Source organism: Eurypyga helias, unplaced genomic scaffold (assembly GCF_000690775.1).
Source record: "Eurypyga helias isolate BGI_N326 unplaced genomic scaffold, ASM69077v1 scaffold1568, whole genome shotgun sequence".
NCBI classification, from domain to species: Eukaryota; Metazoa; Chordata; class Aves; order Eurypygiformes; family Eurypygidae; genus Eurypyga; species Eurypyga helias.
This window is the reverse complement of record NW_010266255.1, coordinates 14103-40211: the sequence shown is the minus strand read 5'-3', so window position 1 is coordinate 40211 and position 26109 is coordinate 14103. Positions and strand designations below refer to the sequence as shown.

At 39.5% G+C, this 26109-nt stretch overlaps 1 protein-coding gene across 1 annotated transcript in view; it reads right to left on the bottom strand.

The window, feature by feature from the left end:
* Positions 1–24777, bottom strand: part of FRK (fyn-related Src family tyrosine kinase) — a 54803-nt gene extending 30026 nt beyond the window's left edge. The window contains exons 1-2 of the mRNA XM_010157005.1: positions 24347–24777; positions 2713–2834 (exon numbers count right to left, since the gene is read on the bottom strand). Coding sequence (XP_010155307.1) covers positions 2713–2834; positions 24347–24777 — 553 coding nt within the window. The remainder of the gene's footprint in view (positions 1–2712; positions 2835–24346) is intronic.
* Between the last annotated feature and the right edge of the window lie 1332 nt (positions 24778–26109).

The following is a 26109-nucleotide window of genomic DNA, read 5'->3' as shown; positions in this document are numbered from 1 at the left end:
GGGGATTCTCCCCCTCTGCTCTTGTGAGACCCCACGTGGATTGCTATGTCCAGCTGTGGGGCCCTCAACATAAGAAGGGCATGGACCTATGGGAGTGAGTCCAGAGGAGGGCCACGAAGATGCTCAGGGGGCTGGAGCACCTCTGCTATGGGGACAGGCTGAGAGAGTTGGGCTTGTTCAGCCTGGAGAAGAGAAGGCTCCGGGGAGACCTTATAGCACCTTCCAGTACCTGAATGGGCCTGCAAGAAAGTTGGAGGGGGGGAACTTTTTACAAGAGCCTGTAGTGACAGAATAAGGGATAATGGCTTTAAACTGAAAGAGGGTAGATTTACATGAGATCTAAAGAAGAAATTCTTCCTGGAGAGGGTGGTGAGGCACTGGAACAGGTTTCCCAGAGAAGCTGTGGATGCCCCATCCCTGGCTGTCTTCCAGGCCAGGCTGGGCGAGACGAGGCTTTGAGCAACCTGGTCTAGTGAAGGGTGTCCCTGCCCACGGCAGGGAGGTTGGAGCTAGATGGTCTTTAAGGTCCCTTCCAACCCAAACCATTCTGTGATTCTACAGAATCTGAGATGACACATATACATGCATACCTGCTCAGACGACAACCCATGTTTGTGCATGAAGGAGAGCTGGCTCCTGTAGCTGAAGCCTTGTCTCCACTTAAATTATGTTCTTTAGTGCCATTTATCCATTCCTTCCTTCATGAAACCAACCATCATGGTAGAAATCCACACTGATGGTTTCATATCTTGCTGTTATCAGCCATCATCAAATCTCCTGTTCCCAAATAAGCTTATACAGTAACCTGAAAAATGTCTACACAAGCTTTTATAATTGAATCAAATATACTAAATCAGATAGAATATCGTTTCTATCCATGATCTGTAAGTAAAAAATTAAACAGCAGTTTCAAAGGGGGTTGTCATCCTACCAGAAACACTGGCCTAATATTTATTTTCATTCTCTTGGATTTTCCTATGAGGTACTGCATAGTTTAAATAAGGTACTGTTGCCTTCCTGTCAGAGAATTTATCAGGATGCAGGGTAAAGAATTAAGACTTTGAATCTTTCCTAAAAGACTACAGTTGCTGAATAATAAAAAGAAATTACATTTCCACCTCTAGGTGCACAAACACAAGATTTTTCATTGATTTTTAATAAGGTGTCATGTATTCAAGTGCCAGCATTAAGCAGATAATACAGGCCTATCTATCCTTCCCTGCATAACCCTGCTCTGTTATCGGTCTAGCCCAGTCCTTGGATGAAATCAGTTCATTGATGAAGAACACTTGAAGGAAGCTGAAACCATATAAGACAGGGATAAGTTGACATACAGAGAGAAATCCTTTTGAAAGGTTTGGAGCTATAATACAATCTTTGGCTAAAAGTGGGCACACAGATAGGTCAGTCCTGTCACAGCTTGGGAGCAGCCTGATTCCTTGTTGATGTTAGTTTTCTTCTCAGCACTTCTTGGCAACAACAAACTTCCTTGAGAACAAACTGAAGACCATGGAATGAACACTCCCAGAACTGTAAATATCATATTTATTTCATAAACTTCCCTGTATTTCCCTCCACAGGCAACATATATTTCTTCGTCTTGGCAATAAAAAGCAACCTTCCCACTACCACAAGACATTGCAGGTATATGCCCTCTCCTTATGATTAACGAAAAATGTGTCAAAATGTCATTAAGCTGCTTAATGTGTTTCTGTGCAATGCTCAGAAGATGACTGACACATAAATATCCAAGCAGAAGAGGAGTCAATATGAAAGAATTTGGTTATGGACGAGATGCTTCCCATTTTACTGACATAATTCTGCACGTAAAAACTTACGTTGATTCAGAAAAAACAGTCTTCACTGGTGCATGGAACTATATAGGTAGAGCATATCAGGAAGTTTGGGTGTGTAGCCTTGTTGTCTCAGGGACATTACGCACTTGACTCACACTTGTATGATAAGTTTGATAGAAAATGTTCATGGAAAACAACCAATGAACAATCATGTTTACTATCTAATATGGCAAATATCTATGACAAGAAGAAGATGACAGGTACATATATGTGGGTAAGTAAAACTATTATCAGATAAGTGTCCCTATTTGATAACTTTTCAGATTCAAATAAAGGACTTTAAATACACTTCAAAACCCATCACCATCATAAATCTAACTTTGTCTACTGATCTAACAGATGTCTACAAGGAACTTTTCAATGAAATATGACTGATTCTAAAGTAGATCTTTTAAAATCTTCCTACTATTTTGCCTCTGAAAACAAATAAATATAAACCTCAGGGTGTGCTCTAGCAGAAATCTTATTTTCCTAAACTGCAGGTGTCTGCCAACATGGTTTAATTTTTATTTTATGTACTAATTAGAACAGTAGTGTACAACTGTAATGTATTTTTTTTGCATTTTAATTATGAAAATAGCTTCTATTTTAAGGCAGCTGGCACACCAGAAGTACTAAGCATAAGAAAGTTAATTTCTATTCTGAGTATATTAATAAACAAAGCCTACAAAACAAATGTTAGTAAAACCCCAAATGTCTCTTGCCAAGTTTCCTTTATATATCTCCTTGGAAAGAAATAATATCATGAACTTAATTTCATTTTCATGATTACAGTTTATCATTCTCAAAAATGAAAAAGTCCAGATCACCTGAGAAATTTTTACAACATTGCTTAAGTTGAAAAACTAGAATATACCTGAAAGTGAGTGTTCGCCTTTTAGACTTTCACTCTCTCGGATTAGGAAGGCTCCTGCCTGGTTTCCAGGGTATGACAGTTGTCTCTCAGCATCTGCTCGTTTGATTGGGCCAAAAAACCATCTGAACAAATAAAAAACATTAATTTCAGCAGTCAGTGAAACATACTAGGAAGACAATTCAGCATTTATAAACATGCTGCATATTTACTAAAAGATAATCTGTGCTAAGATATTTAAATTCCAATAGTAGAGGGAAAAAGCCAACAAGAACTACACAACAAATGTATTGCCTGAAAATATTGCTTACACATTTGAGTGAAATCTGGATTTCTCTGCTCATGAAAAGTCCTACTGATTTCAAGGGAACAAGAATTCAGAAGTGACAGACTGGTCTTGTCACAGAAAAAAATCACGAAGAAATTTTCCCAAGGCTACTGTGACAGAAACCAGTGCCAAGTCCATTGATGCCACTTGAACCATGTAAAGGTGCAGGTATGTGCTAATATCCCACCATTGTAAAAGTCAAAGATCCTCAAAACTGCACAAGACATCTCAGTTTCCAAGCAGTAAATCACCCTGCAGCCCTCCCCATCCCACTGCCACGTCAATATCTCAAATGAGTTACTGGCAATTCTTCAGCTTTGCTGCTGTTAGACAAACAAAACTACTATGTTCCTCAAGTCACTGCAAACATCTCAACATCCCTATTCTGTAAAAATCTACTTTTTAAAACATATTTTTCTTCTCTCACTAAAGGACTTGTTCAAGCAATAGTTTCAGTTTGCTATTTAGCTCTTTTGCTGCTTTGTGCTGAGTGTAAATTATATGGAAATAAGACTGAGATGAGTCAGCATTTTCAACTAGGGTGGCATTCCACTTCCATTCAACAAACATACAAAGCTCTTTCCAAGATTAGCTCCACCCCTTATTTGAAGCAAATGGTGATTAATAGTTATCAGAAATATGTCATGTACTCACAGGAGAACTCCTTTTAAATTAATCTTAGTTAAACTTATTGCGCAGACTTTTAAAATAAATCAGTGTATCGCACCACAAGTCAGATGCCTATTCAGCTGAATATTTGATTTGTCAGTTACTAGTGAAAGGTACAGAAGGAGTCATCAACAAACTACTTACTTTAGTATCTGTAAGTCTTGCAATCACCATGAGGAATTGAGAAAATAAATGAGAACATTGGGTGACACCTTGGTTGAGCAAACATAAGGAATGACAAATGGTTTTGTATGAATAAAGAGGAAATAAAAAGAGGCAAATACAGATGGTGCTAGCTTACACTGAATATGCTTTTTTAACCAAAAAATTAAATCCAGATATTCCGGACTGCATTCCTGTCCTCTGACTTGAAGATGATTTGGATAAAATAGGCCTTGATACATACTTGGCAAAGAAAGGAATCTCATTAGAAAGCTGGAAAGTGTTAGCAACAATTTTAATTAGATAAACATGTTCATTAATTCAACAAATTAATTGAATCATTTCATTAATTAGACTGCAGAAAAATAAGTAATCAATAAATGTTCAAATCCTTGACGGAGGTTGTCATCAAAGGAATGAGAGGACAGAGTACAGTTCAACGGTATTCAAGTCCCAAAGAAAATCTGTCTACTGTAAAACCTGAACTAGGACCTTTCTTAAATTTCTAAATACAACTGCTCTGAGAATAACATCCAAAAACTAATAAACTATATCATCTTAAAAAAAAAACACATGATATTTTTCTCCTTGAATTATAAGATATCATTTAATAATGTTCCAAGTTACTGATTCTCATAAAAGTGTATAAGAAAAGGTGTTTAATTTTGTGTCTCCTCTCTTCATGAGTTAAGAGGCCAGCATCCTCTCAAAAGGATTTCATTTTGTACCAAAGCCAAAGGAGCTTACAATTAGCATGGTTGAATTTTATTTTCCAGATAGCCAAAAGTATAGTCTTTACATGACCCAGTATTTGTACATACACTGTTAGTACCTGATAATGCTAAAGTTGAAAACATGAGCGATAATACAATGTATGCAACAAGAGGAAATTGTTGGCTTATTTGGGAAAGACAATTTAAAACAGTATTACACTTGTGTATGTCAGATCATGTCTACAGTACAGAATATGATTTTGGGGTCCAAAACCAACAAGAGAGCATATTGTATTTAAGCCTGTGTATCTGTTTGTTTGACTTCAAAATATTTCAAATTATAAGTTTATTTTTCTTGGATTGGAAGATCTTAATTTAAATCAATATACATTTACCATTAAGGAATATATGGAGGGCATGTAATATGTAGCTTCTGACTGCAGACAAACTTAGCAGTTAAAAAGATCTTGCGAAATAATTAGAGCAACAGTATTTGAGAAGGTAATTGAAGCAATCAATTATTATGGAGAGTGAAAAGTGGACATATTGTATATTACCTCATTTGCTTGACTTTATAGGATCTGATTAGAATGTTTCAGAAGAATATAATGAAAATTACTTTTAATAACATTTGAATATGGGATTCTTAGTTCAAAGTCATTGGGTTTGCAAAAATAATCATACAGTACCAAAAGCAATACTGGTTGTGAAAAAATAACCCCTTAACCTCAAAGCAAATAATTTAATTTGTTATTCACTTTTTTTTAATAAAAGCACATCTGAATTTAAAGTACTGTTTCCATTACAAATGGAAGTTTAAATTCCTTTTACAAAGCGTGAAGGGTTTATTTCAATTTTTAGCAATTGAATTTATGCTTCAAAAGGCTTAGTATCGTACTTCATCCAAAAGCATCTATTTTAAGGGAAAAAGTAATCTGAAGAGAAATAATGAATCAAAGTAATTGTTCACCATGAGATGTTGTTCTGTGGGATAGGAAGATCAGACCACAACACCACCCAATCCGCAGTAAACCTATTTGATTTTCATAGCTCTAAGCTAGATAGAGGTTTTGAAACAAAACACTTAGAAAAACAGGACTAAAACAGCAAGCACCATCCACATACAAGTTACTTAACTAGTACATTGTCTGAATTTGGTGTGCTATATTGGCACTAGACAGCTCAGGAGAAGGTTGAATTGGCAATTCATACAGTTTCACTCTGAACTTCAGCTCTGGGGACAGAAAAGACAACCCTCATGTAGGTCCATAACAAACACAGTCCTTACTTGGTGCAGATAACACCTAATACTAGAGTATCAGTGAGGTTTCTTGTGGTCATTCAGGCCATTGGTCATCCATTTCACTGCCAGGTTTTTGTCCACAGGATGAACAGCTGATGGACACATGTATCATAGCAGGCTTTGTCATGACATATTCCCTGACTGGGACAGTGTCATTGCTGAGACTCATACTCCTATCCTATGATGCTTTTCCTCCAGCAAAGGAAAAAAACATATCTTCATCAAGGTGAATGCTGGTGGTTAATCTTGAAGGGCAAATTTTAAGAAATAGATCATGTCACCTATGCTCACCCCTGCCTCCCCATTCAGTCAAGCTCAAATCAAAACAAAGTCTTGAATTCAACAGAATTTGATGGTGTTAACTTGGCTCCATCACCAGCTTTGTTCCAAAGCCCTCTGTCCTCCAGGTTGCAGTGCACTGCTGATCTCTACCTAAAAGTCAAAGCCCAATTTACCTGGCTGTGCTTTGTGTCTCCCTGTTTTGCTATGTAAAAAAAAAAAAAAAAAAAAACCAAAAAAACCCCAAAAAAACCACTACAATAAAAATAGTTCTACTTTTTTTTTTTTTTTAATAGCAGGAAGATATGGCAGGAAGTTTTAATCTGGAAGGGGGAAGAGAGGAAGAATAACATGGGCAGAGGGTATTACATGCCACATAGCCATTGACAGAATCACTAAAGCAAAGAAAGATAGGGAGGCAAAGTTCTGCAATGCTATACCACTGAGAAAGTTTCTAGAGCCTGGCAACATGCCCAGAAGATGATAAAAAACAGTGGTAAAAACAACAAAAAAAATCCCCTCACAAATATCCCCATTCAAAGAAGAGTAAGCAAAATGAGTTTTTTTCCATTCTGTTTCCTCACATTAAAGTAATATTCCCTTCTGATCATGTCACTGTTATCAGTGCAATGCACTCATTCGAGGTAGAGACTGAAGGAGGATAGAGGATTTCAACTAATATGGGAACTACAGGATCTTTTTCTCTCCTGAAATTAACTCTGTCCAACACTCAGAGTTAAACCCAAACAAAAAGAATCCCAGCCATGGTGCAGATGGAAAAGTTCACAGGGGAAACATTTTTTTTTGTCAGCCTACCATCCTACCAGTTGGGCAGCCCTTTTATAGCCCCCGAGCTCCCCTCTTACACTGGAGCTTTATGCTTGGAATCACCTAAGTCCCAAACATACTAACTCCTAGCTCTAATGCAAGGTGTATGCTGAGCCTTAGCCAAAAGCCCCCAGTCATGGGCCATGTGAAAACCTCCTCATAGGACAAGTCTTTCGGCAGCTTTGATCTTCCTTGGGCAGTCCCCCAGCAGCTGTGGTCACACCAGAGCCCTAGGATTCATCTCTCTCTCAATCCTAGCCATCTGACCTCTGCCAAAAATCCTCAGTCATGCCAAATGAACAAGCAACAAGACATGGGCTAAGTCCCATGGAGGAAGACCCCTTGGCACGGGTGAGACATGAAAGTCCTAATAGGACAATTCCCTGCAGTCTCGGCCTCTCCTGCATGGCCACTTTGCTAACTCCCTCCAGCCAGAGCTCACGTATTTACCTTTCTCCTAATCCAACATCCTGCCTTTGCACTGGAGGAACCACAGCCAAAGACCGCCAAACAAGGTCCAGGTGAAAAGTCTGTTACTGGGGAAATTTTCTGGCAGCATAACCTTTCCTTGGGCAGCCTTTTTGACGACCTATTCCAACAGAAACTCTAAACTCGTGATTAAGGACTCTCTGTGCAATCCCCCTTTTGCTTGTGGGTAAGATCTTCATCAACAAGCCAAACACCAGCTCTGAATGAAATAACTACAATCTCTGGCTTTCTTGGAAATCCCAGAAGATCCCTCATAGCTCTTTTGTTATTCATGCTGAAGACTAGCACAGAAAACTATGTTGGAGTTCTGACCACGTCACCCATTCTCATCAGGGCTCACCAGAGCACAAAGTCTCAATTTTATCCTCTGTCTTTATTTAGATTTAATGTGTACAGGAGCAAAGTCAGAATTAGCTACATAACATCATACCTGAAGTGACTGAATTTGCATTAATAACTAGATGTAGCTGGGATGAGGGGAAATTATTTCAGTTTCTCATTTAAATTGCAGGACATTGGAGGTAAGATAAGGCTAACAACAGAGGTCCGTGACATAATCTGAATTTTGTGAACGCCTAACTAAAAGGGAAAATCCTGAGAGTGGAGTCAGCAGTAAGGTATAGCCACACATAGAAACCATGACCATTACAATAGGAATGAGGGGGGAAGAAAAGGGAGAAATACTGCTGAGAAGGACTACATGGCAAGGTCATTCAAAGGGCATGAAAGCATAGCAGGAAATCAGTCACATGCAATTTAGTTTTAGAAACACTGAAGACGTTAAAATGGACATCATGATCATATCCTGGATCAGCACTTTGTAGCATGAGAGTATCTCACTTTTCATTTTTCATAAGTGCTTGTAACTGGGATTTACTCTCTCATGTTAGGGTAAATGTCATGAGGCCACTAAATCTCAGCAGCTGGGATGGTTTGCTGTGATTCCTGTGGTTCCTGACCAGATTTCTCCATTATAGAAGAAATGATGATAACAAACAGGTTAGCTGGCCCTCCAGCAGATTAACTGAATTGTGTAAACTGTGTCTGTATTGCTAGGCTATGAGGAGGATAAAATATTTTCTAGACCAAGAAGAGCAAAGATTTACCAAAAAATTACCAAGAGCAAAAGTCTTGGGTGAGGACAAAGAAAAATAGATACTGTTCTCGATATTGAACCCAAATATATCTCAATATCTTCTGAAATGCAGAAAGCTTGTGCAAAAGCTAAAAGAAAAGCTTCAATAGTATACAAAATTTGCATTTAAAATGCCTCAAAATCTACAGTCATAGAAAGCTGTAGCTGCAAAGTCAAGAACACAAAGTTAGGAGATGGCAATATTAATATTGCTTTCATGGCATCCACTCAGCCGTTTTCAGGAAAATCCAGTATGATACCATCTTTAATTACATGGTCACATCTACTGCTTCCTACAGTGTTAATATAAATGCTACTCACTGAATAGTTACCCTCTACTTTGTTTTGTCACTGCATAGATGGAGTTTATTTACTGTACAATGTTTAGTCTCTGCTCTCAATACAAGTTATAAAATTACATAAATGGCTGATTTCCTAGCAGCCTCTATTATAGTGCTCATGACTATAATATCCGAATGCTTTACAAACATTCATTAATTTCTTTTTGTGTCACTTTTGCTTGTAAAATACTTTTTAGAGAGGAGAAACATCACAGAAAGGGACTAAGGTAGTAAGACATTATTATAAGCATTTTTTACTTATACTGAGTTTCTAATTTGAAATGCCTAGGGCCTACCTTTCAGGGAATTTAGCATCATACAGTATGTAGTAGTTTATTCAGAGAGCAATAGCTGCTACCTTCTGTGTCACACAAGACAAGGAGAGATGCATGGAAAGCTAAAGAGACATAGAGACAGAGAGACCCTCCAGGGTCTTATTCAATTACTTTCATCATATGACCATCCTGTGATCACTGCCCTTACTCAGCACATGGAAACCTGAACAGGCTCGCATGTGCCACTCTTCACTGCCGTCATCCACGGAGGACAAAGAGGGCTGCTGAGCCAGCTTTTCATCCATGCCAGGTTTGCAGTCCACCGTGGGTAAACATCAGTCCAGGAGCAGGGACAGGCGTTTACCAACGGCGCCACCAGCACGTCCCCTCTGCGCTGACAGGAAGGCTCCAAGCAGTTGGTGGGTTTTCCCAAAATATCAAAAATCTCTATAGAATGCAGCCGCCAAATTCTAACGAGCCTGTTGGGTTATCACATATAAAGTGCAATTTTATTTTCAAAGGCTTGGTTAGTTTGAAGCAAAGTTTTCTCACATAGCAAAAAAGCACACACTTTTAATTTAGCAGTCTCCCCTTCCTCCAAGTACGTGCACAAAGGATTTCTGACATTGTTCTGAGCCACAATTTTTTTCTTTCAGGGAGAAAAAAAGGGAGCCTGCACCTGGTATCAACCCTGGAAAATTCACATCCAATCAGATGAAGCCTGGAAAAATTACAAGCAACCAAACAAGCTCTTCTGATAGAAAATATTAGGCTGTCTTAATCATAGGACTAATGAAGTAATCTAATTTCTCCAAGAGCTGACATTTCACGAAATTAAGAAATATCACTGCAAAGATGAAAGCCTTCCAGATATAGTTAAGAAACAGATGTGCTTTACAAATGAAGAATGGCACTCATGAAGGAGAGCGTGGGAGATGAGCACTGGCTGCTTCAATTTTCCCTTTATAGTCTACAGTAAACCTGATGACGATGATGGAAAAGAAAACCAGAAAAATCTGCAGTCAGGCTAAATCATGAAGATGAAAACTCACAAAAGATTCCTTTCATGAATGTTTTCAAAAAACACAAGCCTTCCCAGATAAGGCACAAGAATCTACATAGTGAAAGGATACTATGTAGATACGTACTACATAGTCCAGGATTATTCTAGGGCTTGCAGATCTTCACTGTGCAGAGGCTGGAAAACCTAAGGCCAGGTGTCAGCCCCTTTGGACACAGAGCCCTTCCTACTTCCTTTGTTCTACAGGCTTGCCTGGGATTGTTTTTAATGCTGTCTATCTCTCAACATTTATTATCACATACTGAAGGATGCATGGGACAAGGACAAAATTTAAGAGGAAGGAATTTAAAGCTAATGTTAAAGGAATGCATAGGAAGGACACTGCAGGAGGGAGGAAGAAAACAGGATAGTAAAAATTCAAAGCAGAGAGGACCACAGACTATTATCAAGGGGTTGGAGGAAGAGAAGGAGAAAGTCTGAGCTAATAGAGAACGATGGAGAGAAAATAAAGATGACACAAAAACCTAGGAGTTCATTTATTGCCCAGGGGCTACAACCTGCTGCTGCCTGAGCTGCTGCACCTGCTCAGCATAGGCCGGTTTCCTGCTTATCCAGCTCCGGCAGGGCATGTGTCTTTGGCAGCGATTTCAGCCCTACTTAGGGAAACATTTTCACAGAATATCTCATGAACCAATTTCAGACTAACTCTCGCTATAAGGATTGCTCTCTACAGATCTTTCTCCTTTCCCTTTCTTACTTCATCACGCTACTCTTGTTTGTACTGGCCAAGAGAATAATTTAGCATTCATGCTGATCATGTATTTATTGACGAGAGGTCACCACTAAATGTATTGGTTTAAAAATTACTCACCAAAGTACCAGCAGCAACAAGTGAGTCAGAAAAAGCAAAGCAAAAGTCTTAATAAATATGTTCAGGTAACAACAGCCTTTTGTATCTACCCAAGTAAATCAGTTAAAAACTTGACACACTGCAGAAAGTAATTGGACGATACCTGGGGAAAAAATCACTTAAAATGTACAACATAGTGACACAGCTCACGTCTGATTACTTATTTACCTTAATCAGAAACTAGTTTCCTCCAAGCGAAACTAGAAATTCAGGTTTTCGGAAATAGTTACGCAGGGCGGCACACTTAATCTTTCACAATCACAATGAATGAATTTGCTTCGTACATAAAGAATTCAGGTTTTCAGAAATAGTTACGCAGGGCGGCACACTTAATCTTTCACAATCACAATGAATTTGCTTCATACATAAAGATCTGAGTCACGTATATTGCTTGCATCCTTGTAGTAGAATAACTCACACAAACTAAATAAAAAGACTATGTGTATGCACTGTGTGAGAAACTCACAGCCTCTGAGTCTTTTCACAATGACAGTGGCTGGAATAAGTCTGTCTGTCTTTCCACGGGCAAACACATCGAACACGTGAACAGCTGTGAAAAACTCGAGGCTCATTTCTACACTACATAAGCAGCAGAGATCAAACAAAATGACAGAGCATCATTAGTTTGTGTTGTGTAAGTACGTAGAAGTGCGTCTGTATGTTTGAAAGTGACAGTCTGTCTAACAACACACTGTCCTTCCACAGTATTTTCCATGTTTTGAAATCAACGTTTTTCTTTAAATAATCATTACAATGAGAAATACAGCGCTTTGGAAAATAACAGATCTCATTTTGCTCTTGGCTTTTGACTAACATTTTGCAATGTTCTTGTCAACAGATTGTAGCTGACTGGTTGGAGTTTTTCCATAAATATTAAATTTATATCAAACTTGGGAGCTTTATTGGTGAGGTGGCAGAATATAAGAGATGATAATACAAAAAACACAGAAGCAAAAGAAGGTGGGGGGATTAAGTTATACTTCTTTACACACTTTCTAAATAAAGTATTATAGCTTAACTTGTGAAGATACTCAATGTGAAAAATTTTCAAATCTAAAGGGTTTTTTTTAATTTCTGTTTTCAAATGGAGTTTCCATCAAAACATAAGCATTTTTTCCTTTAATTTTGTTCAGAATGGATTAAGTTATCTGAAAACAAGATAAACTCAAGCAATACCCTACTTTTCTTTTTCAGGCCATGTTAAATATTTTGTTTTGATACAAAACTAGAATGAAGAACTCTCAAGAAGCATCACTGCTTCTCTCTTCCAGAGGGGAGCCATTTTTCCTTTCTCTCTTCCTGTACTTAATTTGATCATGAACATCAGCACTAGGACAAAAGTGATACTCATCCATGAAACAAGGGTTCTTTTGTTAAAATGAAGCAATTTAAACCTATTTCTCTAACATAGCATAGTCATTGTTTTGCTGGAATATACAACATGCATAGATGCTTACAGACAGTAATTTGGAGAATGTACCACTGTTACAACAAAGTAATCATTTTGGGACCAAACATACCTGAGCTACAACCAAAATTAGGCAGAACCTTTGCTACAATTTCTTTTTAGTAAAATGGGAAATTGCAGACTATTGCCACAAAACAACAACAAAAAAAGCTTTATAATTCTAGACTCAAGGACCAGATTCATCACACTTATATTGCACAGTGCCTTTACAAAATATGGGTTTAATTTTAATTTTACTACTCACCCAAAACTCGACTCTAAAGCTGAACAGAAGCTTACTTCACACAGTCCTAATGACTGCAATGTAACCACAGCAAACATGTGAAACACCTGCCTACCCCAGCAGGCTGACCTTGTATATACCTGAGACCCAAAAGGAGACCCAGCTTGCACTAACAAATCGCTGGGGGAGCCCAGCTGAAGAAACTGCAGATTATTAGCTCATGAGGTCAGCAGACCTGTCAAAAAGGATTCTTGGCCTCTAAAGTGTGTTTTGGTCTAAGAAATATCTTTGTTATGTATTATTCTCTTGTTTTTGTTAGAAATAATAAGCTGTGCCCTAAAGAAAGGGCCTGCCAGGGCTTTAGGGACTTTTACAGTAAGTAACTGCATGGGATTGTTTGGATAAGGTAAGGTTCAACAGTGAGTAAGTGTGGTAAAACCCACCACAGAGATAGGCATTTCCCCTTACAGTCTAGAACAAATGTACTGTCTTGTAAACATAAACAGAAAGATTACTGGGGCATTAGTCTACAAATTCTGTGTCACCCTGTCTATAAACCTTTTCAGTAAGTACTTTAGTAGGTCATAGCTGTACTGACCTGTGACTCTGTTGTAAGGGATTATGCATAATTTGCATTAATTTTTCAGTAGTTGATAACAGCAGTTGGCTGTGCTGCAATCACGGAAGTGAGTTTGCTTTGAGTCTGCTTCAGGATGACAAACCATTGCACCTTTGGCTATTCTTGCACCCTGTAATGACTGGGAAGTGACTATTTCTCCTGCAGGGAAAGTATTACAAATGCATGGGCTCTGTAGATTAGCATAGCTCATCCAATACTAGTTTCACTGCACAACAGGAACAAAAGTTAATAAACCAGCAATCAATTCCCAATCTGATAGAGTTAATTTGTGGAAATCTCCATAAATAAATCTCATCCTGTGAGCCTCCACTTCATTATTGCATAATTAATTTCAACATTACCATTCATTCTCCACAATATTGGTTGTTTGCATGCTGTATTATCTAGTCTGCTCTGAATTTCTTCTAGTTGAGAAAATAAATGGCAGATGAAAGTGATATCATATTACTTTTCCTCTAGTGTTTTAGCTATGTAAGTCCCTGATATTCCTCCAGTTTAAGAGACTAAAGCCAATCATCAAAGTTTGTTCCAGCAGAGGTTTTGTACCTGGATAAGGACTTCACTGCACTTATAACTTGTTCTAAAACAACTTGTCTTTGGAGCCAATGAAAGGTTACCAGTGACTTTAATGGGAATTGCTTTGGAACGTCGCGTATGAAATATAGCTTTAAAGGGAGATAGAAGCAGCCACCTCCTCCAGCTGCTGCAGCCCAGGGACCTCCTGTCCAGCTGCTGGAGCCCAGCCTGGGCACATGAGGTCTCTGCGTATACTGAGGGATGTGGCTGCTGCTTTCCTGTTTGCAGGTTCAACCAGCAGTGAAGCTGGGCATGTGTCTCAGAGACACACCGACTGCCACAGACAAGGTGCTGCTTTCAACAACACCCACCTACAGGGCTCACGTAAAACACAAGCACAGACCCCCCCCCCTTCCTTCTCTTTTGCTGGCAGAGCCAGAAAGTCACTAGTGATGGTACACACACACTCTCTCTCTCTCTAGATTCACAAGCACATGCACATTTGCAGATCCCCTCCCTCAAATACTGCCACAGCCCATCTCTCCATCCAACAACCCTGCGGTGATCCCAGCCCCTCTTACCCACACCGGCCTCACACATGCCAGTCCCCCCAGCAGCAGTATCAAGACATACCCCAGCAGCTGGTGGCCAAGACCCTCACTCACTCCAGCATCTGGCGCTGAGACCCCACACTCTCCAGCAGCCGACAGCACAGGCTGGGGGCACCCATGTCCCTCCTCAGCCTCCAGTTGCTGGCCTAGTACCCTGTCACACCAGTCCCCTCAGTAGCTGGCACTTAGTCCTTGCAGCACTCACACGTGGGTCAGAGGGGGAGATTACACTGAGAGATAGTCGAGAGGATTGAATAAGAAGACAGGACAGAGTGCAGTGACCACTCTGGAACAGGGATCAGCCAGACAAACAGATTGACTGGCACTGTTTTACACGTGAACCCCTTTTATACCCCTTTCTGTCTATCCCCACTTTACCCTGATCCCTTTCCCTAAACCGTGCTTCATCACTTGTCATAGCCCCACAGACCTCCGGCCAACATCCTGTACCCCCAGGTTTGCATCCTTATCAGTTGCAAAGTCTGTTTGCCTGCCTTTTCTTGATAGCCCATCAATTAGCTCGATTGACCGAGTTTGTTTATGGTTATTGTCTTCGTTAACATCAATTGCTGGGGTTTGATGTCTCTGCGTGTTTGTCTCCCTTCCCTTCCTTATTGGCAAGGTCCTCAGTCAGATAACATTGCTGAAAAATAAACATTCCCACACTCCGCATACCCTTATCGTGAGTGTGACTCAGCAGGCTTGTCCTCGTCACCTCCCTTCTCACGTGTCCCCCAGGTTTGTCTCTGCATGTCCTTGCCTATGGCTCCTTCCACCACATACCCTTAGAGAAGCAGAGATTCCTTCCACATACCTTTACAGAGACTTCCACTTACTGAAAAAAATCAATAGTTTCAAAAGGAAGATTGAGGCCTGTGAGTTCTCATCATTTCTGAAATTCATGATAGATATTCCTTCCCACAGGTGAGACTCAGATTTTGTTTCTCTTCTTTTGCAGTGAGGTTTGAAAACGTGTGCTACAAAATCATTTGTGCTATAAATACAGAAAAATGTTATTAATTTTTCAGGAAACTGGTAATATATCTGCTTTAGTGAGAGAAAGCAATGGGAAAATGTTTATCAACATTACTGCAGATAAATTTATAATATAAAATATTACAGAGTTGTCTGCACAGAAGTAATGAAAATGTCAATTAGTGCAATCTATTCCGGAACCATCACTTGTTATTTAATGCACTCCTTTTTTTTTTTTTCCAGTTTACACTGATTAAGATTAGTGTACCAGCATGGAAAAACCCTATGTACTTCTATCTGGTTTAAGTGATAAAGAAAAGGAAGGCATTCATGACCAATATTTTGTTTGATCATCTGAAAAGCTATTTCCAGGTTAATTCAAAGTATGTCTGGAGAACTGAAAACTGCAAAGATGTAGACTTCCATTCTAATTTCTTGCAATTTGTATGGTTTTCTTGTATGATTATGAGGTATAAATCTGAATGTCAGCATTTAAGAAAACTCCCATAAAGTATAAGCTTCTTAAATAAGAAGTTTAATCTCTTATTTTTAAAGCTTTAATGCAGGATGGGTATTCAAATATGTCCCATGTAATGCTATATGAAAATTACTCAAAATTCTTTTTTTCCTTTTACATGTACTAGTAAATATTTTGTCTTATTTAAAATATCACCTAATACATTGTATTCTTGTTGCTATACATAATTTGCTTGCATAACTTAATAAAGAAACAAAACATTTTATTACAGAAAAACATCTGAATCCTGATTAATTATGTCTTTTCTACTCATCTGTTTTAAAATTAAAGTGCAGGTAAAGTTTGCATTGTCTAAACTAGGTTACCGGAAGCTGCATCATCACTATAATGTTTGTACAAGGCACCTCTGCTATATCTTTATGTTAGAAGATAATGGATGAGAGATAATAAAAGGACACATCCTGGGTTGTGAACTGTTGGGTAAATCCATGAAAGTAAACCACTGATGTCCGCAGCCCAGGCTAACTGGGGTGCTGTAGGGTAGATGGGACAGAGAGGTGTGGCCTGTGAAGGACCGGTCCCTGAATTTCACAGGGACCTATGCAGTGATGCCATTTCCTTTTGTGCCTAATTATTTTGAGCGTGGGATTTTTGAGTCACTCATGACTGAGCAATCACCCATCTGGAAAAAAAAAAAAAGCCAAACATTTGTTTAGTAATAAAAAACTTTCTGCAGAGATGACAGAGTGGTTTTGTAGGTTTTGGATTTTGGGGTTTTTTTTGGGTTTTTTTCTTTCCTGACAGCTTGGTCTTTGCCCACAGACAGAAATAAAGAATTGTGCAGTGTCAACACCTACACTTTTGCTAAACAGACTTGACAACAGGTCGGTAATTAGACATGGCAGTGGTGTACCCTCTGACATTGCTTATACAATAGCCACAGCCTCTGGTGAAGTACAAAGGGAACAGATCAAAGGAAGTGGATGTGCCTGTGAATTTTTCATAAAATCCTTTCTGAGACAGAGTAACAGGGCTAGAGTGGCCATTAGCTTGACCTCACAGGGGGTCTCTTATGTTTTTATGACTTAACCTCTGCAGTAGAGATATGATCCTACACAAAGAAAGCCCCAAAGTCTTCTATAACCAACAGTGCTTTTTACATGTTACAAAATAATTCTTCACAGAGATACCTGACCTACTTTGTTTAAAATCATCCCAGCTTTAGGACTTCTTAGCCTGGCTGAACTGTTGGTTACTATTTTTCAGTTCTAAACCCACCCAGAGATCACTCAGCTCCACACAGCTCTGCATTGTGCTGCATGGAGAGCCATCAAAGACAACTATTGAGGAAACAGTAACCATTGTATATTACATGGTGAATGTTTTTGCCAACAACAATGCTCAGAACCAACTAATCTAGGCTAGCAAACACACTGCTTATCCCTACTCAGTCGGAAGAAAAAACACCAAACAGGTCTATTGAGTTATTCTGACCAGAATATGGTCTTTGTTTTTCTAAAAGGCACTGTAAAGGCCACCTGGGTTTCACAGTGCCGTAAGAAAAGCAAGCTGGCAACATTTCCAGGTTTTAAGGATATTGTTTCTGGTCTTCACATGATTAATTGTCAAATCTTTCACAACAGGGTAATGGAAACTAGTATATAATTATAATAATGTATAACGTGCAAACTAATTTCAACTAAAGACAAGGTAGGGTGAAATTTTTTCATTTCTCAGAATTTGAATAGGCAATGTTGTGTATTTAGAAAACCACATTGCCAGAAAACAGGTGACCTAAATTAGACAAGTTTGCATGATCAGCTCAACTACAATACAATTCCTTCCACCTTTCTGAGCAGAGACACACATTTTCTGGACGTGGGTATACACATGGATGTGTACATACTGCTAGCACTTGGTAAAATCTGCCATTTCACAGTTCCATAAACCAGCTCCTTTCATGCTCAGCGTATCTTTGCATGTTTAAGAAGTGAGCAAAAATGAAGACAAAGTTCAAGATGTGTCTGTTCAACCACAACTAAAGAAGTTAAGTGATTAAATTCATGCTCTTTTTGTAGGATTCAATCATACATACTCAAGACAGGCACTCCAAAACACACATGGCAGATCCAAACTTTGCATGCTTCAGATGCTATGAACACAAGGTCAAAAAACATCAAAAACATGATCTGTTGGCTCTGCAATACACAATTGTCTCTCAGAGCTGTTTTACGCGGTCTTAAAAGTATCAGTCTTACAAACTTTATTTTGTGTGTGTATACACCTGCATGCACACACAAAACCACATACATAAAGTACATCCGCCTAAAGAAAAAATGGAATTTCAAACCAGTTCAGACACATCCATTTCAATGACTGATAATAAATACATCTTTTGGTGATAAAGAACCATTTTCTACCAAAAACTACATGAGAACAGCTTTTGTACTTAACATATCATGTTCCAAGAATGTGAGAACAACCTACTACTACTTTGTGTAGTCGTGTTAGCAATGAACAATCTGTAAAAGTTCTTTTCGGTACAAGGGTTGCTGCTGACTGTGGTGGTGTCCTCAGGAGTTTGTACTGTAATAGAGGACTTACAAAAGCGAGAGGGAGGCAGTGCACAGAAACCACAGTGGACTACATTCAGTTTTCTGAGGTGTTCAGCAGAATCTAAGGTTTCACTTTAAAAAGAGCCTCTAGACATTTTGGCTCTAAATATCACTTTGAAAAATGACCCACATGAACCAAAGAAACCCCATAAGCCTGACTTAGCAGAAAGTCTGAAACAGGTCAGCCCAGGGAATGCTTTATTGTTCATGTGTAGTAAGTTGGATTCAGTCAATGTATGAAATAGTTAAAGCTGAGTCAGGTCACAGAAGGTGAAGGAATTATGGAGATTGACAAAAATAACCTACCAGTCACTTCTGCTTTCAAAGGGTTGTTTAAAAAGCTCATTGTGGAATTGACCTGGCGAGGTTTCATTGATTAGGTCTGGGGCTCAGTTTCTACCAGCTGGGAAATACCTACATAAGAAATCTCTCTGAAAAAAGGAATGTTTCTGAAACTAGCAAAAGTTAAAAGTAATTGCTGTGATCTTCTTTGACCTAATCTACTAGGAATTTGTGTGGGTTTACTTCCCTCAGCAGAGAAGTCTTGTGTCAATAATGTTGGGATGAACATATGGAGTGAAGTTGACTTTCAATAAACAGCCAACAGATCCAACAGGATGGCAGGCGAGAGACCCCTCTCACTCCACTGCCTTTCCTTTAGAAAAAAGAGTTCATGTCACTCCAACAGTGACAGGGTTTTTTTTTTCATTTTTGCTTCATTAAAATTAACTGTACAGCTGGGCTATATTTGTTGCCCATAACAATTTGCACTATGTCGCCTTCTTGTTTAGTTAAAACAACTGGCAGTAATAAAATAAGGACAGGTGAATGTGTTACTATGGTTCCTGTTTGTAGTGCAGAACAATAGTCACACAGAGAGCACAGAGACGGGAAGGTCACACTCCTTGCCAAGGAAATTTATATCTTTTAAATCAGATTTTGGTGTTACTCGAATTGCTCTAGCTGATCATCTTTTGCGGCACATGTGAGTTAAATTATGTGACTATCTCCAACTGCATTTTATGCTTTCCTTTTTCTAAATGGTATGTGTCTAAACCCAGAAAGAAGGGCATTCTGAAATAACGGGATGCAGCAGATACAACCTCACTCAAACTTCCTTACAAATGAAAAATCTGTCTGGCTTGTAGTTTTGACAGCTACTTATGATTCAGAGAGAAGAAAAGCACCAAGTGTTCTTACAGTTGCTAATTTATCATTAGCATAGTCTGGGTCTTCTTTTGGTCACACATTAAGTAACATAACATTTTGGTAGTAACAGATTTATTTCTTCATGAAGTGGAAGTTCAATGTGCGACTACGGTTTGCTGGATGAATGCTTCGTTCCCCGCTGCCTTGTCCCAGCTATCCTAGGTTAGGCCAAGAGAGCACTCATGTCTCCAGAGACACTGGACACAATCCCTCCACCCTGATGGGTTGTTGTGAGTATAGAGAGTACTGCAGGTGCTAGAAAAAATCAGCAATAAGAAGGTGCTTTACTTGTAAATATAAAAATGAAGGACCTTGTTTCCTCTGTCTGTCCAAAACAGCCTTCATGGTAGCAGGTGTGCACTTCTCAGACATATTTAATCTTCTGCAGCACATATTTGGACTGCAACACTACAGCAGGCAGAAGCCAAGCCATGGATTTACCTTTTTTCCTCTTCCCCTAGTCACACAGATTGTTACTGATTTCATCCAACCAATTCACACTGGACAGGATAACTTGAGCCAAAGGAAGGAAGGAAAAGACATTTCTTTTTAAAAAGTTATCTTAAACAAATAGGAAGTGTTTGAATTTTGGCATAAGTTAATTATAGAATATAAGTATAAATATATTAGAAAATTTTTTTTAACAAACTCTCCCTCGAATTTTAGCATATAATTTCTACCAATGAGCTTTGGTCTGAGGAAAGAAACACAGTAAATAAATCTCATTCTTTTTCAGTTCAGATTGCACATTCTGATAGCCAAGAAAACACAAAAATTTTGTTCTAAATAGTATTTCATTTTTGTTTTCACCAGACTTGAGATACTGCACATCCTTTCTGCCATTTCATCCAGTTACTGATCTACCTTATCAGCACTACCTCAGTCATACTGGACAGAGTCAAAGAGGCTTCCAGGAAGAAAATCTGTTATCTAAATTCCAACACAAAACATTCTATGATTCTATGATAAATGAGGACAAGGAAGAAAAGTTTCTCACTGTCCTACTTAATTTACTTCGTTCTCTTTCTTACCAAGGAAAGATTCAAAAAAGCCCTTCTCCCTGAAAAAAATCACAGACACTTCAGGGAGGAGAAAAAATGGTCTGCTGCAGCACTTGCCAAGAACAAGCAATTACCTAGCATTATAGACTCATAAAATCATAGAATGGTTTTGGTTGGAAGGGACCTTAAAGATCATCTAGTTCCAACCCCCCTGCCATGGGCAGGGACACCTTCCACTAGACCAGGTTGCTCCAAGCCTCATCCAGCCTGGCCTTGAAGACATCCAGGGATGGGGCATCCACAGCTTCTCTGGGCAAACTGTTCCGGTGCTTCACCATCCTCTCCATGAAGAACTTCTTCCTGGTGTCTAATCTAAACCTCCCCACTTTCAATTTAAACCCGTTACCCCTTGTCCTGTCACTACAGGCCCTTGTAAAAAGACCATTACCTTCTGCCAGAATGGACAACACAGATCCAGATGAACTTTCTGATTTCTAACTGTCTCTATAATAAAGACCATGTCAAAATGTTGATAAAAAAGGTCCAGATATATTTTGTTCTTAATTGTCTTGAAGGCTACAGACAAAACTAAAATGATTAACAAAAGAAATTTGACTGGTCTGCATGCAGCTTTCAAGCATATATTGGTTCAAATTACATAGTGGACCTGTCACCTCTAAGTCACTCCATGACTTATAGAATATTTCATGCTGCTCTATCCCTTTATTTAAGTGAATTTACAGAATACCCATACATGCATTTCAATGTCTTTTCTTTTTTTTTTTTTTTTTTAATACATATACACAAACATTCTGAAATCAGCTGCTAAAGAATATGCTCAGTTTGGCTTTCTTCTCAAGCTTCCTAACAGCCATGCCACAAATCAAGCCTGTTTCCCAGAACAGTTCAGCTGATCTAGTCAGATGGAGATAGAATCCAGAAATAAGCTAAAATTCCCATTGTCTCTGCAGATATGCAGAAGCTAGCTGGTGCTAGGAAATGTGCCTTCAACTAGCTCACAGAATGCTGATCAGCTGTGCCTGATAAATTTTGCAAAGCAGAAACAACGACAAATATATGGTATATGTGCATTTTGGCAGGTGAACATGAAGTTGAAAGTCTTCTATTCTTTGTCAGATCTGTGCTGGGACCATAAAGGTCTGGTGTGAAGGATGCAATAAAAACATTTCCTATTTCCACAAATGTCTGTATCATGGCCATGAGCAACTGGCCAACACCAAAGGGGAGAGTTAAATAAAAACCAAATGGAAAGATGAAAGAAGGTGAATTCAAATTTTGGGAAGAGAATATGTTTAAAGCATTGAATTTCTATTAAAAGAGACAGTAGAATAACTTTTTTCACTATCATTCATTTACTTTAGGGAAAACAACAGGTAGTTATTTAAACATTCATTACTATTGCTCTTCTTGTTTCACCACAGTAACAGAGGTGTGAAATGCAGAGGGTGGGTGAAAGGGAATTCTTGCAGGAAACTGTAGCAAGGAATATTCCAGTTGGACACAAAGCAAAAAAAAAATCCTCACCATGAGGGTGAAAAGCTCAACTGGAACTGCTCAACTAAGCAAACGGTTCAAATTTTATTTTGTCCATATCTGAGTTGGGATGACTGCTTCAAATGTCCTTCAGAGGTCCTTTGCAACCTGAGCTAGTCTGTGTTTATATGTGTGTGGCCTGCAGCAGATAGTCTTGTATACATATGAAGATCACTAAAGCCAACTGATTTAGAAGGAAACCTGAGAAAAGACAACATGTTTAGCCAGATTAGTTTTGGTACAAAACTAAAAACTCATTTTGGAGGAATTACTTCATCTGAGAGGTGTAAAAACACTCCAATTCCTCCTCTCTAGTGTTCTAACAATCTATAAAGAAAAATCTTTTGCCAAAACTTAGTCTTTATTAATAAAAGGAGAAAGGTGTATTAAAAGAGTAAAATAAAATAAAATCAACTCTGCAACAAGAAAAAAAAGAACTCAGAGGTTATGCAACAATGCACTTTTGCAAACTTAACTTCATATTAGATGCTGTAGGTATAGAAAGATAAGGGGGACCTTAAGATCTGAGACTTTGTTGTAAAACTGAGCCAAATTACTTTCAAAGTATTAACAGCAAGAAGAAATCTTAGATAACTTCTAAAAAAACTAGTTCTTGAAAGAGAGCAAAGGCCAAGCTGAGTTGAATTAGAGCCTACCACCATTTCTCTAGTGGTTCAGAAATGCCTTCCCTGCAGATTAATTTCTGCAACTGGAAGAATTCTTTTGAACACGACCATTGAAAGGGTTGTCTGCCTGAATACAGAAATAGAAACAGCTGGTCAGGCTCCGGAAATTAAGGTCTTCAGGTTAGAAAGGAATCTTACAGTTGCTCTAAGATGCCTCCAGTAGAAATCCTACAGTTGATAAAAGAGTGGCATAATTATACCTGAGACAATTTTCCTAGCCCTTGGCAGCACAGTGGGCAGATCAGATTGGAGATGTTTCAGGTCCAAATGAGATTTAACTGAAAACCTGCAACATCACCCCACTAAAGTCAACATTAATTGTGAGACTAGTAATGAATGCCATTTCTGCTGTCTCTTTCCACACTGATGATTTTTGCCAAAACATGACTTTGGAACCACAGTCAATTTCAACAAACACTGCCTCCGACTGCAGCACACTTAAGAAACTCCACATCCCAGGCTGAGTCAGACCTTACTCATTGTCACTAGGGAGCCAAGTAACTGTGTGATTTCTGCTCTAATTCAGAATATTAAATAAGATTGGACATGTTCTGAAGAGGCAGAAAAACATGCGTTGCATAATTAAACTCTGTGAAAGTTTAACAAATGCAGTTTGTACTCCGTTGCTATATCCACTCTTTTGCCCTTTGAAGTACTTAAGTTTGTCCTGAGGACAGAGATTTGCTTCCAGAGAAAAAACGAATTCAGAGGAAACCATAAACTTACTACGTGTTAGAGACTCACCCATCATTTGTAAGAAGATGTAAAAGTGTAAAGGTAGCTTCCTGAAACTCTGATTAATTGATAACTTAGCGGCTGGTTAGGCTGAACGCTATGTGGGGCAGGGGTCATATCCTTTCACTCTCTGGGAAGCATCGGACACATATTTACTGTTATACAAATAAACCACAGTTGTAACTAACCTGATATTCCCAGATGCTTCTTAAACAGGTGATTAGGATATATAAGGGAGGGAAATCATTTAAACCTAAACAAAAACTCTCAACACACTGCCTTTTGTAATTGATTTTCTTGTGGGCACAGTGTCTTTTCCTTGCACATGCTCACTAGTACTATCACTAGTAGGACCACTGGAGGTTGAGTGTGGCAGGGTACTACTCAGCAAGAGAAAAGGCCATAACCTCCTGCCCCAAACCCATTTAACTAACAGAAAGGAGACTGCGGTGTGTGTTGCATGGGTTACTTACGGCTCAGCTTCGATGCTCTGGTCAGCAGCTATGTAGTTGGCAGGGATGTAGCCCTGGAGCTTGCGGCCAGGTCTGACTGACTCTGCTGGCAGTAGGAGCCTAGCGTACCACCAGCCCTCGTGGGACGCATCCAGCACTTCAAGTCTATCCCCAGCTCGAAAGCTCAAGTCCTCCTCAGTGCGAGCCTCGTAGTCAAAGAGTGCCACAAATCCGCAAACGTTCACCAGATGCTGGCCAGGTAGTGGAGGTAAAGGTTTCTCTTTTATCTTAGCGTCTCTGTCTTTCTGTCCTGCTTGTAAGTCATGCCTCACCACAGCAAGGTTGGCGAAGACTTGGCCGACTTTTTCATCCCGCTCACCTTCTCTCCCCAAGAACAAGCAGGGGATATAGGGCTCCAAACAGGTGCAGTGCTTCTGACAAAAGTTTCCCATCCTAGTTCCTTGTGGCTTCCTCTGTTCTCTTCCGCTTCTCAGCTGCGATACCCTTAGACCAATTTTTGCACCATCAACATTTTAGCATTTCTTCTCCCCCTCCTCCTTTGGCACAAAATGAAACAACTCTTGGCACAGCTGGAAGGTCCTCTCCAAGCTCCACTACAAGCTCATCACAGACAGCTCCGGGATCGGGAGTGAAACCTGAGTATCCAAGAGCACATGTGGAGGGAATTTCTCACTTCCTCTTCAGAACAGGAAAGCAACACAGCAGCAGGGCTGAGCTGAGCTCAGGAACAACGGGCGAGCGTGGAGCCTCTTCTCCCACGGCAAAACAATAAAGTCACAACATCTAAGCACAGCTTCTCAGCTCTTACTGCTTGGGATGGTGTTTTCTTACCCCAGATGAGGTGCTATCATATGATCAGCGGCAAATGCCTGTGAAGTGTGCCTTGGTAATGATTAACCAAGCTGACCTGCCTGTTTCCTTAGCAGTCTCTAACGTGGGCAGCCTGAATATTTCTTTTTGTTTCCTGGTTTGGGCTGGTTTCGGTTGCTGATGGGAAGCCTTTGCTCGCCTGAGGCTGGCAGACACTCTCACCTGGAGCACACCTGCGGCTTCCGCTCTCCTCACACCCGGTGCTTTGCCCTGCTGAGTGCCTGCCCTTCAAACCAGTCCTCTGGCTTTGTATTTGCTTATTTTAGCTGGGTTTGGCACTTTTTACAAGGAAAAATAAATATACGGGGCTTACAGTAATACAGCAACAGGTTTTAATTCATTCCTGATTCTGCATTTTAAGGAAACAAAGGCACTAGCAAAAAAAAATGCTGTAGGTATTCAGCTAATTATACCAGTCACATATGAAAAAAATGGCTACCTTCCAGTCACCAAGTAAGGTAATCACTTTGACCAGTATGTTTCCATTTCTAAGGCACCTATAACATGGCATACAGGCTGAGCACGGGTGTCTGGATACTGCTGCAGCAAAGCAGCTTCAAGAGGCATCTGCCACGTCCCAGCAGTGTAGCCCAAGCTTTATAACAGCCGGAAATCACCACTGCTGGAGGGACATGTAATGCTTGAAGCAGAAGCAGGAAGCACAATAGATAGCCTGTCTGCACCATGCAGTGGCATTTCAGTAAGAGGCAAACTCTTACAGATAAGAGGTCAATCAAAACCCACACATGGACCTAGAGCTTCCTGGTGATGAAGAAAATTGACTCCCATGTTTTCAGGGTTTTTTTTCTGGTCAGGAGTAAATGACCAGAAATGACCAGAGGGCCACGAAGATGCTCAGGGGGCTGGAGCACCTCTGCTATGGGGACCAGCTG